Source organism: Salminus brasiliensis, chromosome 17 (genome assembly GCF_030463535.1).
Source record: "Salminus brasiliensis chromosome 17, fSalBra1.hap2, whole genome shotgun sequence".
NCBI lineage: Eukaryota > Metazoa > Chordata > Actinopteri > Characiformes > Bryconidae > Salminus > Salminus brasiliensis.
This window is the reverse complement of record NC_132894.1, coordinates 2369926-2384514: the sequence shown is the minus strand read 5'-3', so window position 1 is coordinate 2384514 and position 14589 is coordinate 2369926. Positions and strand designations below refer to the sequence as shown.

Here is a 14589-nt window from a genome sequence, read left to right as displayed (position 1 = left end):
GCGCTGGACCAACATCCGCCGGTCAGTTTGAACTAGGAGTGGGCAATATGACATTTTATCATATGATAAACTATGTGGACAAATGTATTGGGACACCCGCTTGTTCATGGTCCTCTCAAACAGGCTCAATTTCAGACCTGTAATATACTATATGGACGAAAGTATTTGGACATCTGCTCATTCACATATCACAAGAGTTTCTCCTGCTTTTGTTGGAGTAACTGTCTCTTCTGTCCAGAGAAGAAGAGACTTTCTACTAGATTTTGGAGAAGGAGCATTGCTGTGAGAATTTGATTACATTCAGCATCAAGAGAGTTAGTGAGGTCAGGATGTTGGATGATGATGATGATGATGATGATGATCACCACCCCACCTCATCCATCCCCATCTCATCCCGTTCAAAGTACTGGATGGAGCTCCAGCATCCATCATTCCAGAGAACACAGCTCTTCTTCCACTATTCCACAACTTCTCAATGCTGCTGGGGGGCTTTCCGCCCCTCTACTAGCCCACGCCTGGCATTAGGCAGCATAGTGCCAACAAGTTGATGATGTTTATCGGCTTCAGAGTGTCCTAATCTATTGGCAGTACTTTGTGTGCATCAGTGTTAGCGATGGCTGCACCTTAAAGAAGCTGAACGCATTCATTAGAAGGGGTGTCCACAAACATTTGGACTTACTGTATAGAAAATGTACTTTTCTGGGCAGATCACTGTGGACGAGCTGCACATATCACCACAACAGAGCCAACTAACATCACCCACCCCTACTTCGAGCGCCCACAGGTGACGATGTCGACCAGCGCTGTTGGGGAACTGGGACGAGATTTCTTCTTCTTCGTCGTCGTCGTCTTTATCGTCAGATATGCGAAGGCTAAACGTGCTGGACGTGAGCGTGAGCTCCAGACTCCATTATTTTGTTTGTGGTTCTGTAAAAACACCTGGAATGCTTGATTACTGACATACGGAGATCCCTTGCTTGCTTTCGCACTGAACTAGAAAAATAAAAACAGGACACACACACACACACACACATACATACACACACACTTGATACAGAGATATGTCCATCACCTCACCCTCGACCAGCTTAACAAAAATAGGCCGAAACCCTTCACCTAGACTTACTGATTAAACAAAACATAGCTTCTCTTTTATAGCAGACGCTCAGAAGGGAGATAAAGTCTTAATAATCTATCTTGGCTGTGTTCTCATGAGGTTCCACTGGAGTACGATTAAAAAAATAATAAAAATAATAAAAACAAACCCGCAACATCGGCATGCGCTGCTTCCACTGACCTGGCTTCAGTAGCGTTGACTGATGCTGCGTCGACACAGTTGACGTTTTGTTGCTACTGCTGCTTCTTCTGAGGCATAGGTATTTACACTGAGTCGAGGAGATGTCCAAGTTTCTCTTTTCCGGTGTGATTTTCTTTTCTTTTTTTGCTGCACTTGTGAAGTGAAGGTACCCGAAGGTCCAACGGCTTTAGTATGGAAATAATGGTAAACATCCAGAGTGAACACAGAGTTCCTGATATTCGTAAAAAGGTGCTGACCTGCGTTGGCACAGGCCAAAAAACAACGGAAAAATAATAATAATAAAAAATAAAAAGGCTGAAAAGTCCTGACCTGTATTCATAAGAGGTGCGCTCCATTGAGAGGAAAAAAAAAAACAAAAAAAAAAAAACAAAAAACGTATTAATAAACAAATAAACTCAGTAGCTGTTTTCTCTTCTCTTTCCTTTAGGAAACAAATGGTCACAACCAGGTTGTGATTCACAGCCGAAAAAAACAAGAAAAACTAGCCTCCATAACCCAGAACCGCCCCTCACTTTAACAAAGCTTTTTTTTTTCCTTTTCCTTTTCCATGATCTTAGACACTGCATCTTTGTCTTTTTGTACAGATACAAACTTGTCTTTATATGCATAAGTGATATATAGTAGATATTTTAAAAGAAGAAAGAAAAACTAAAACCCACGTCCCCCATCCCCCGCCCCCCCCCCCCCCCTCAAAAACCCACCCGACCCACCCACCCGATCCGCTCTTTAGAAGTGCCGGATGTAATCTCATGTTTTCAATTCCTCGTCTTCCACCTAGTGTCAGAGGTATGGCATCTATGATACATTTTCCTTTGGTTCCCGAGAGCTCCTGTCATCAAATCTGTTAAAATCATAGCACCAGCTGGAAACATCTGTCCACGATGAGCCGAGGGGGGTGAGGGGGTGGGGTTGGGTGGGGTGTGAAGACCCCACCGGACCCAGTGTTTAAAGTGCTCTCCTCTCTGAAAATGGGAAATCCTAAAACTCACAGTCATTCCGTGGCGTTTCCTCCAAACCTGGTCCATCGCACACACACAATACACACACAGTACACACACAGAGCATGGACGAGTGCTATGCATGTGTACATGTGTGTGCACGCACACGTGTGTGTGTGTGTGTGTGTACATATATATATAAGTGTCCTGCTTTTGGTTCATCTCTACTCCCCGTGGTTTCTTCTTTGACGTGCACAAAAAAGAAAAACCACCAAAAAAAAAAAATAATAATAATAAAATAAAAAGACTAAACCCCCCCCGCCCCCCCAAACAAGCCCACCCCCGCCCAACAACAACAACAAGAACCAACCTGTTTCCCATCAGTCCGGACACGTTCTAGAGTCAGAACAGATCAGAGAGAGACTCACTCACACAGTCTCTCCACAGTTCACGTATTGACAAAAAAAACAAACAAACAAACAAAAAAACCCTAAACGAGGAGAAAAACGAAATAAACGAAGTGAAATCAGCTGAGTGCATCCACCAATCTGCCTGGAACAGATCTGTATTGCGTAGTGATGAGTGAGAGGTAACTGAGTGGTACTGTAGCTTATCTGAGGTTGAAGACTTTCCTGTTTTCTATATTACTGTATATTCAGACATTCAGCAGCTGGTTCTGGAGTATGGACACGTTCAGAATAACGAAAGAAGGCCGGAACGGGGAGGATTAAGTACAAATAAACAAACAAGCAAACTAAAAAAGTCATTGCTAGGTTTCTGTTTTTTTTTTGTTGGTGGTGTTGTTCCACGTGCCAAACGTCCGTCTAATCACGGAGTCAAGCGTCAGAAATGACACTGCTCACTAACCGCCCTGACCTGAGCAGCTCAACAGCTCATCATTATTATTATTAGTAGTATTATTATTTGTTAGGCCTACGAATCGCAAAACGGAAGAATTTAACGACAAGCACGAATTTAACGAGTCGGCACTTGCTCTGAAAGAAACAAATTAGGAATCTGACGCTACGGATCAGACCTGAGGGGGCCCTAACGCAAACAGAACCCGTTTTTCATTTCGTCTAGCCTAGCTAAAGCCGGGGAGCAGCAGCGTCGAACCCCAGGCTGACTTATTAAGATTGTCTCAAGGCAAAGTGACAGAGGACTGGAGCGCCCTCTATTTCGGGCTACGTTCACATTACCAGGCTGAAGCGACCCAGATCAGATGTTATTTATTTATTTATTTATTAGCTCTGTGTGGACACATCAAATCCGATCCGATCTTTTCAAATCAGATTTGAGTCGAACGCGGTCCTAGATCGGATCTGTATCCGATACATGGGCATGTGACACTAATGTGAACTAGACGCTAGATCGGATTTCATGCACCATTTTTTTTTTTTTGCCTGTACGCGTACGGCATCAGACAGCACCGGCAACGCGGCTCAACGACTAGCAAAACCGAGGCGATGCGCATAGAAGCCCATCATAAGCCTCGTTCACATTAGACATATGCAGGACACTCAGATTTATGAATGTAAACAGTCAAGATGGCCAAATCCGATCTGAGCAAAAATCCCCCAAAAAAAATCAATCAATTAATTAATTAATGAATCAAAATTGATTAATGTGGCTTGTAATGTGAACGTAGCCTTATTTTTCCATAATCACCATCTGGCACAGAGAAGTTTGGCAATTTTTTTTTTTTTTTTTTTTTTTTTTTTTTTTAAACACAATTTGACCAAATCAAACTACAACGTCTCGCTTTCTCTCTTTTTTTTTGTCCTGAATTCTGAAGCTTCACTGGTAAGTTGTACAAAAATATATAAAAAAAAAAAAATCAAAACTGTAACATATATAAAAGACAGGAAAGGCAAATAAACAAAAAACAGAAGATTCACTGCATCCAGTGGTGTGTGAGGTTGTTGGAGTGTGGCTTGTCTTCATTTTGTTGACGTTTACGGTTCAGTTGTACGGTGAAGGTAGATGCGGTTTAAAGCGCAGAGATCGTTTTCATAAATACCTAAAGAACGCTAGAAGTATTCTCTTTGCATTTGTTTTGTTGTCTCGTTTTTCTAGAGTTGAAAGGACTAAAAAATAAAAAAGAAGATAAAATAAAAGGCCCGCCGTCGTGTAAGTAATCAGCCTAATTCAGCTGATCCCCCTTTTTTCTATTGTTTTCTTTTCTCTTATTATTATTTTTTTTGTGTTTACATCCATTTCTTTTCACCGACAGCAGCTTTTCAAGCAGCCAGAGAGCCCTCGGCTCTCTCCGCACTTCTTTCTGCACATGCTCAGTGTGAACGTTGGGACGCAGGGGCTTCCCGAAATAGCTCGACATAATACGAAATAGCTCTCCATCCCCCGCCCCTGCCCCACCCCCGAACCCCATCCCAAACCTCACCGAGCCGAACCTTCAGTCGGGCCCAGTGGTGGAAACTGACGGCTGGACCCCTTCCCCGAAGGACGAAGCGCCGCCCCCTCTTCCTACCGCCCCGTTCCCCTCTGCGCCGTCCTCCTGGCTGGGCGACTCGTCTTCGTTCTGGCCGCCGCGGGACGTGACGGTGGTGGTCTCGGGCGAGGCGCTGTGGGACACCTCCTGCGGCGTGCAGCCTGGATGGTTCTTGCGGAAGTGCTGGTTGAGGATGGCCTGGAAGGGGAAGCTCTTCCCGCAGACGTGGCAGTGGAAGGGCTTGTTGCCCGTGTGCTTGCGGATGTGGTACTCCAGCTGGTCCTTGCGCGTGTACTTCTTCCCGCACATGCGGCACACGAAGGGGGTGATGCCCATGTGCAGACGCATGTGCCGGTCCAGGCTGCCCTTCTGGTTGAAGGACTTGCAGCAGTAGATGCAGGTGAGGCGCGGATTGTAACGGAACCAGCGGTCGCCCACCTGCTCCCGCAGGTACTCCTCGTAGCCGCCCATGTCGAACACTGCAGGCTCCTCTCCCTGCAGCGAGGTATAAGAAATAGCTTTGAACAAACGAATGTTACACAGCAAAAAAATTAAAGCAGCATTCTGCAAGAACGGCCATTTATTGCTCTTGAGCTCCCCCTACAGTCAGGAAGTGTAACTCACAATTTAAGCCACAGATTAAGAACATTTCTGGACGAGCTGAGAGAAGCTGCAGAAGCTTGATCTAAAGGTGGAGCAGTATGTGGGCTGAGGTGGTAGAGTAACACTACAGGATTGTACACTAATATGACTCTATGGGTTCTGCAGCGTTACACAGCAGCAGTTCTGGAGAGAGGTTCTCTTCCTGCAGCTCCACCACCAAAGCTCCATAGTGCAGTAGCAGCAGCAGCGCTCCGGCCCGGAGTGGTAATGACTGAGACACCGTTCTCCCCGTGTTACAGCCAGTTACTGCCTAATGCTGCGTAACCAGAGTCATGTTAGTGTAATATCCTGTAATAAATCACTCTACCACCTCAGTCCACAGCTACACACCCAGTTTCTCTTCTTTATCCCCATCCAAAAAAAACTGTAGAGGATCAATATCCAACAGGATTTTTACACTTCACAACAAGAACTTTGTAGTCTTTACAAGCAAACAAAACTAAAACCAAAAAGACAGATATGAAGTATATATAGTGTTTACACTATAATTTACTTCATATCTATACATACATGTATGTGTAACATCTATATATGAAGTAAATTATAGTGTTAACACTCACACACTATGATTTACTTCATGTATAGCACTTACTTCATATATTACACACACACACACACACATATATATATATATTTATATTATTACACACACACCTAAATTCTGTTAACATGTGCATTTCAAATGAAGACACTCATCAAGGATCTCCTGAAAATAAAATCTAGTAGGTGTGACTGTCTCCTATGAATTGTGATTTTTAGGTTAATTAAAGGTAGAGCAAACTATCAAAACATCCTGCAAAAACGCAGACGGGTCCTAAGATAAGGATTTAAGATGGGATAAGATTAAAGATTCAATTCCACTTTTGCAGCTCTTATTATTTTAATATTCACTTTATTGGTTTTATCTATAGTTATATCAAAAATCTGTTTTTTTTTTTGTGGTTTTAGTTGCGACTACTAAATTTATGGTATTGTGATATCCCTACATCTAGACCTCCAATAAGTCTTGTCTGACGGACTGCATCTGGGGCCAGCGATCTAGAATTTTTTAATGAAATTTTAATATTAATATACAAACACTAGAAGACTAGGCACTCCTTATTTTTGCTGTATTGAAAAACCTACAGGGTGTAAAGACTGTACTTTCCGTTACTTTCTCAGCTAGAAAGCAGGGCCACATGAAGCAAATGTGTTGGGGTAAGGGGGGTGGGGTCTGATTTTGTACAAAACCATAACTTTAATTTCCGAGCTGAACGTGCGTACAGATTGGCGGACCACCAGGAGCACGTTCTGGTGGCTGTATTTACAATTTGCATTCAAATGCCGGTTTGCTGGATACTTACTGAGCAGCGAGCAGCTCGTCTCCGGCATTATGTAAAAGAGTTTCAGTGAGAGCTTATCAACATAATCAGCGCTATGAGAGGTGAGCATTTGTAGGCGAAGCACTGATTATGTACTCAGTCCTCAGTCCAGCTCCAGATTCACACTTGAAATCATGTTGGGGTGTGTAGCTGGAATTTTAACGTAGTGTACAGTGGGTCAATCAGATTTAGTCAGCCAGTGATGTGCAAGTTCTCCCACTTAGAAAGATGAGAGAGGTCTGTAATTTATCATCATAGGTACATAGGATCAACTTTGAGAAACAAAATGAGAAAAAAAACAATCCAGGAAATCACATTGTCTGATTTTTAAAGAATTTATTTGTAAATTATGGAAAATAAGTATTTGATCGCCCACAAACAAGCTACATTTCTGGCTCTCAGACCTGTAACAACTTCTTTAAGAAGCTCTTCTGTCCTCCACTCATTACCTGTATTAATGGCACCTGTTTGACCTCGTTACCTGTATAAAAGACACCTGCCCACAGCCTCAAACAGTCAGACTCCAAACTTAACCATGGCCAAGACCAAAGAGCTGTCGAAGGACACCAGGAAGAAAATTGTAGACCTGCACCAGGCTGGGAAGAGTGACTCTACAACAGGCAGCAGGCTGGTGTGAAGAAATCAACTGGAAGAGATACAAGACCACTGATAATCCCCCTCGATCTGTGGTCCCACGCAAGATCTCATCCCGTGGAGTCAAAATGATCATGAGAATGGTGAACAGAAATCCCAGAACTACACGGAGGGACCTGATGAAAGACCTGCAGAGATCTGGGCCAAAGTAACAAAGCCTACCATCAGTAACACACTATGCCAAGAGGGACTCAGATCCTGCAGTGCCAGGCCCCCAGTGTCACCCTGCTTAAGCCAGTACATGTCCAGGCCCGTCTGAAGTTTGCCAGAGAACATATGGACGATCCAGAAGAGGATTGGGGTGAATATCATGTGGTCAGATGAAACCAAAATAGAACTTTTTGGTAAAAACTTGTCGTGTTTGGAGGAAGAAGAATGCTGAGCTGCATCCCAATAACACCTACCATACCTACTGTGAAGCATGGGGGTGGAAGCATCATGCTTTGGGACGTTTTTCTGCAAAGGGAACAGGATGACTGATCCATGTAACTTCATTCAGGGAGAGCATCGTAACTGGAACGTGGCTGGGTCTTCCAGCATGACAATGATCCCAAACACACCGCTCGGGCAGCGAAGGAGTGGCTCTGTAAAAAGCATTTCAAGGTCCTGGTAGTGGCCTAGCCAGTCTACAGACCTCAACCACATAGAAAATTTGTGGAGGGAGATGAAAGTCTGTATTGCCCGTCGACAGCCCCAAAACATCACTGCTCTAGAGGAGATCTGCATGGAGGAATGGGCCAAAATACCAGCTACAGTGTGTGCAAACCTGGTGAAGATTTACAGAAAACGTTTGACCTCTGTCATTACCAACAAAGGTTATGTTAAAGTATTGAACTTCTTGTTGACCAAATACTTATTTTCCTCCATAATTTACAAATAAATTATTTTAAAATCCTACAATGAGATATCCTGGATTTTTTCCCCTTATTTTGTCTCTCATAGTTGAAGTGTACCTCTCTCATCTTTCTAAGTAAGAGAACTTGCACAATCAGTGGATGACTAAATACGTTTTTGCCTTAGAAGGGGTGTCCACAAACATCTGGACATACTGTACTAACTGTTTAAACCATCTGGCCTAACCCAGTTTTTTTGGTTATACAGAATCCGGGCTGTGTTTGATTGTAAACGTACCTGAGAAGTGGGATGCCTCTGGTCGTCCACTCGTCCTGGGGACTCACTTTTGGCCCTGGGTCTCTCAGCCATCACCACCACACTGCCTGTTGGGCTAAATCTGCAAAACACACACAAACACAGGCTGCCATCCGTTCTTTCAAACACCCTTAACATTTCAGTAATTCCCGCTCAGTATCGGTGTTCAGTCGTTTGTTTACAACTCACTGAAAGTTTGGGTTAATCATTTTTTACTTCTATAAAGTTAAAACTATTGATCGCAGCTATGAAAGAATGCAGCTCTGGACGGGTCAACTTCCCATCTATGGCTTTTTAGTGTTTATGTGCCGTAGGAGGTGTTTATACTAGGGATGCACCGACCCATCGATCCATTCTATTCAGCAAATATATGAACCCGATACCGATCCGATACTATTGTTGAATTAATAAAGCATATAACTGACCATCTGGGAGAGACGCCAGGCATCAGGATTTACGTAATTCTGTTTATTGGTCACTAAAATTGATAACTGTGCTGAACATCGGCACAGTGCTGTCTGGGCTCAGTCTATGAGACTAAATCGGAGCAAGCAGCTCCTCCCTTTTGGTTAGCTGGGGGGCTCCTCCCAGTAGGTCTAGCTGTTTGCTATGATCGCTGTATGATGTCTGTAGGTTACTCTGATTCTGGAATGTGAAGCTTAGAATACCAACGGTCAGAGAATTGGGATCAGACCGATACAGCTAATATTGTTAGTATCAGGACCGAGATCCGATCCTAGTATCGGATTGGTGCATCCCTAGTGTTTACTAGTCAGCTCTGGTTTGACTAAAACGACCCAGATTGGTGCGATTGCTCCGCTGCCTTTGCTAAACGAGTGGGCCGAAGGCACCTGAGCAGGTGGGTCTCGGTCCGTTTCTAAACAAACTCTGGTGCACAATATGAACCAAGCGCAGAGCTGTGCACGGGCACGCGAGTCACCCCCTCTGCTCGCCCTACCGACGCCCTGCAGACCTGCCCATGTTCCTCTGCTTCAGCTCTTTCTGTCCGACACTGTAGTTTAGCGGGGCTGTGTCCTAAACCACACTACACAGTGTTTCACAGCTACCCTTATTAGAACTGCACTCATTAGTGTAGTGATCTGAGTAAAGTACAGATGTGTGCAATTTGGGACGCAGCCACAATAACGTTAACCCTAGTGTGTAGAAAATGCCCCAAGACAATGCTCTGAACCCGACGGCCCATTTCACTCAACTGAATCACATCTCCGAGCAAAAATCGATCCTCAGCTCTGGTTTTAGCTCTCTTCACGTCCAGATGCTGTTACAGACCTCAGGAACAGAACTACAGCAGTTAGAGGAGAACCCAGTTCATCGTTTCTGATGCTAATAATGGGTTTTTCAGACACTCTGCTTCTGGAAATAGACATCAAGCGTCATGTGATTCTCACATTTTTACCAACGATCGTATTCACTTCCTTATCCTATATGTAGCGAGTCCTAGGACAGACAGTAGAGGTCGAGGCCTGGGCATGTATTATTAAGTATGTATTAAGGCTGTATTAATAGCATGGGGCAGAAATCTGGATTGTTTAGTTAAGGAGGCAGTGCGAGTCAAGGGATGTCTTGAAATTATGCAAAACTTAGCATTGTGTGGCCACCACATCATTTTTCCCCCAGACCTTCCCCTGAGGGGGACTGGTGGGCCACATCACATCTACCTGCATTGCTCCAAAGAGAAAGATATACAGTCATGGCAGAAAGTGTTGGCACCCCTGAAGTTTTTCCAGAAAATGAGAGTGGTATTGTGGACGTCGGGCCCTCATACCACCCTTATGGAGTCAGATTCTGACAGTTTGAGCAGAAACGTGGATATCAGTGGCCTGCTGAAGGTCATTTTGCAGGGTTCCTCCTAAAACAGAGGAGGAGGCAGCGGTCCTGCTGCTGGGTTGTCGCCCTGTCCACTTCTCCTTAAAACAGATCTTAAAACTGCTTTTAAGAAACTTACAACTGCTGTTGGGAGAAGGCACCCTTCAAAACCTGAGACCTAGAGCAGTTTGCAAAAGAAGAGAGGTCCAGAATTCCAGTTGGGAGTAGGGCTGTCTCAGTGAAGGATGGCTCAACATTGTATATGTACTCAATTTCCCAGACTCCTCTGCTAGCTCACGTAACCACACAGTTTTAGAACGCGTCCCTGAAGCTCATCAGCTCCTCCGCTTTTCAGCTCACCCCACACAATGAAGGTCACGTTCATATCCTGTGGGTCCTTTGTGTATCGACCTTTTTAGGTTTAGACTCTTCTGCCCAGTTTTGTCTGCCTTTTATACCTGACCTGTTTTGCCTCAGCCCTTCTGTTATGGTTACAACAGCTCCGGTTTTGACCCTCACCTGTTTGCTGGACTGATTTTGGATCAGACATTAGATGACATTGGACTACTGCAACATCATCAGCCCTGAAGTCTCACACTGATTCTCCCCCAAAACATAAAGCCATAAGGCCTGTAATGTGAACGCAGGCTTCCCCCAGTTTTCCAGCTCTTCCAGGACCAGGATTAGGACCTACGGGCCCAAAACATTTCCAGGGGCACTGATGCTCACCTCTCGGTTTCGCTGAAGCTGCTGGAGGGCTGGGAGTTCTTGGCTCTGGAAGCCCCGGTAACGAAGCCCACCTGAGGTTTCAATCATCATGGTAGGCCCCTCCTCGGCCCGCCATTCAATTTTGGCTTCTTTTTTCCCTACTTTTTTTTCCTCCTACCTTTGTTGTTTGTATTGTACCAGTACACACAAAGGAAATGACTGTGTGAAATTGCTATAATATTCTGGGAGGGAAATTTCAGGGGTGCCAACACTTTCGGCCATGACTGTACATAAAGAGAAGTAAGCCTGTATCTGCATTCTTAGCGGTTGTTCAACTTTGTGCTGCCAGTTGACAACCCATGGCTGAACCGTCAAGGCAGAAGAATCAGATAAAAGTACTACTAATAAATATTAATAATAAATAAACAGAAGTTATGGATGAAATAAGAAAAATATAATATCATCATGAATTATGTATATGAATTATATATATATATATATATAGAATTAAGAACAATTATAATATAATATATTGGAGCATGCTGGTTTGGCCCTGAAGTTTTACACTGATTCTCCCCCAAAACATAAAGCCATAAGGCCTGTAATGTGAACACAGGCTTCCCCCAGTTTTCCAGCTCTTCCAGGACCAGGATTAGGATCTACGGGCCCAAAACATTCCCAGGGGCACTGATGCTCACCTCTCGGTTTCGCTGAAGCTGCTGGAGGGCTGGGAGTTCTTGGCTCGGGAAGCCCCGGTAACGAAGCCCTCCTGCACCAGTGTGCGACCTGAGGTGTCAATCATCATGGTAGGCCCCTCCTCGGCGCCGCTGCCCTCCTCCGCCGACGCCTGAGTCTCCGCCCCGATCCACTCATCCATCCGCTCCGTCTTGATGCGCAGGCCTTCCACCACGCGCACCGCCTCCTCTCCGCCCCTCTCCATCTCAGGCCCCGTCTCAACGTACCACTGCCCCGCCCGGTTGATGCGCAGTATGGGCTCCTTCCCCGACACCACAGAACCCTCTGCGCCCAGGCCGCTGTGCTCCACCACCTGCGGGCTCATCGACTCTCCGGACGGACTCACCTCACGGACCTCCCTGACGTCTCTGATGTCCAGAACCCCTCCGGCGCCACCATGAGCGGTGATCACCCTGGAGCCGCCGTGCCTGGGACTGAGCGAGCGGGACCCTCCGAGCGTGGCTCCACCCCTTTCGGCCTCAGCGTTTCTGCTGCTGCTGCCGCCACCGCCGCTTCTGAGGGCCTGCCCACCCGCCAGCTCTTCTTCCACGTCGGCCAAGCTGATCTTGAAGTGGATCCCCTCCAGAATCTGCGTGCAGCGGTCGATGATGTGCTGCATCTGCAGGAAGCTGGCCGCCGTCAGGTAGCTGATGATGTCGGCCAGCTGCAGGCACAGGCGGCCGGTGTAGCAGAAGGACAGGAGCTGCTCGAACACCGAAGGGTTCCGGATCACCGACAGCGACACCGTGCTCATCTCGCTGAGCGACATGTGGTCCCGGAAGTAGGGGGAGCTCGCGGCCAGGACCACTTTGTGAGCGCGGAAGCTCTGGCCCTGCACGTTGACCACGATGTCGCACAGGCGGCCCTGCATGCGCAACTGGTTCAGGTGGGACAGAACGGAGTTGCTGAAGTCTGGAATGTCCAGCTGGATGCTGCCGGCTCGCTCCATGCGGGCTGCCTTCGCTCTGCTGCTGCTAAAAGCTGACACAGGAGAAAAGCGGATGAGGGTGCGATCACATTCAAATGGTCTAGATCACAAAGCAGCCTAAATATCTCCATCCTTTAACACACAGCAGGTGCCTAGTCTCGGAGTAGCCCTATGCATTTAAGGGGGGGGGGGGGGGGGGGTTCCCGGCTCCAACATGGAGCAGGACCCGGTTTCTCAGACTTTAGGATTAGGATTAGGATTAGACCTAAGACCTGGACTACTAATGTTCTTCACTGAAGGCAAGAAGAAACTTGGACAGTGGAAAGGAAGGCGGGGTACTCCAGGATGAGGAACCACTGCTGTACAATTTGGCGATTGCGTGGCGTCCCAAGCCAATGCCCAACAGTGCCACTAAACCGAGGCCTAAGGATGACCTCTCTATAATGAGGTGCTTTTACAGGGTAGGTTAAAATTAAAATTAGACACTTTAACACTAACTTTAGTTCATTTTTTCAGGTTATTTAAGTTTATAAGCACCTGCATATGTACCAATTATAACAATACCAATTTACTTGACTTCTAATTAATTGACTAATTAGAAGGTAGGGCAGAAAACACCAAGCTGTAGGGCAGGTGGGACACCTGGACAGATAATATTAGACACAAATAAATCATAAATAACATTTATAAAAACACATGAATAACACCCTTAACAAAAGGATGCTTTAAAAGCAACCATTCAGTGCTTTCTTTGTGTTTTACCATCAGAACTCAGTTAAAGCACATTACCCCATAACTTCCCAGCAGCTATTCTTCATTTTCACTTACCTTCGAGATTAATCACTAATTTTATGGCACTTTATGTTTATGGCTGCCCAAAAAAAGGGTAGTTACGAGATTAATTCGCGACTGAAGTTGCCACTCTCCCTTTGCATAGATTTAACGCCAACAGTAAGTGTTATCAGGCCACTCAGAAGAAGAAGAAGAAGAAGCGGGGCCATGCTAATGACCGACGGCGCCGAGCAGCAGTGGCCGAAGCGTGTGGCCCCCAGGTCGGTCAGGACAACGCGGTGCAGCGCGGCGAACAGCCGGAGCTTCGAGCGAGCAGCCCGGCTACAGGGAGGCGCCTCGCCCGTTTCACGCCAAGTTGCACACGGGCGGACACGACAAAGCTCGTCCGCGTCCCCCTTTCTAAACACGCACGGAAGGACTTCAGCGTTTCTTCCCTGTCTTTCAACCGCCTAACATTCCTCTTCATCGCCCCCCTGTTTGTCTCTTCCCCATTTCTCCATTTCTCTCTCCCTCTCCTTTCCCCCCATATGTGAAACGAGCCGACGGTGACAGAAAACGCACTTCGTGGGAAATGTAGTTCCTGGGCGCTCCTCCACAAGCGCGCACCAGCGGAAAGGCTGCCGCAGAAGGACTCCAAGTCCCATGATGCTCCGCGTCAAGGCCACAGCAACTGGAAGGGTGGGGGTGTAGTTTGGTTGCGTTTTTGGTCATAAAGCTTTAGTTCATTTTTAGTGGTTTTCTCACTTTTATGAGATTTATAAACTCAAATATTTAAAAATACATCCAGACGCTCGTGTTTGGCTGGCTGTGTGTAAAAGTGCCGAACTCTGAGCGGATTAAAACTGTTCCTCATTCAAAGCTTGAGCAGAAATAGCCTCTGAATGCAGTAAAAAAAAACACCCATGTCAGCGTTTGGTTGAAGCTTGCCCTCCCTGCTGCTGAGTCAGTTCACTGGTTAAAAGTTCATGCAGATTTTTTTTTATTTTTTTTTTTTAGGAAAATAATTCAAACATTCTCAGTATTTGTGGACTTGTTTAATTAAATTCTGCCATTTCTGCACATTCTAA

General features: G+C 45.8%; 1 protein-coding gene across 1 annotated transcript; it reads right to left on the bottom strand.

Annotated features, from left to right (window-relative positions):
- Nucleotides 1-4669: 4669 nt before the first annotated feature.
- On the bottom strand, nt 4670-14021 carry zbtb37 (zinc finger and BTB domain containing 37). Its single transcript, XM_072660609.1, has 4 exons — nt 13559-14021; nt 11766-12783; nt 8515-8614; nt 4670-5200 (listed from the first exon to the last, which is right to left on the bottom strand). Exons 2-4 carry the CDS (start codon nt 12749-12751, stop codon nt 4670-4672), a joined length of 1617 nt encoding a protein of 538 aa, XP_072516710.1. The 5' UTR covers nt 12752-12783; nt 13559-14021.
- Nucleotides 14022-14589: the final 568 nt, after the last annotated feature.

Coding starts and splice junctions, on each gene's coding strand:
- zbtb37 (XM_072660609.1), bottom strand. CDS start 12,751: ATGGAGCGAGCCGGCAGCATCCAGCTGGACATTCCAGACTTCAGCAAC. Junction 8,615..11,765: donor AGCTTCAGCGAAACCGAGAG/GTGAGCATCAGT, acceptor TGTGTTTTGCAG/ATTTAGCCCAACAGGCAGTG. Junction 5,201..8,514: donor AGAGGCATCCCACTTCTCAG/GTACGTTTACAA, acceptor ACCTCGCTGCAG/GGAGAGGAGCCTGCAGTGTT.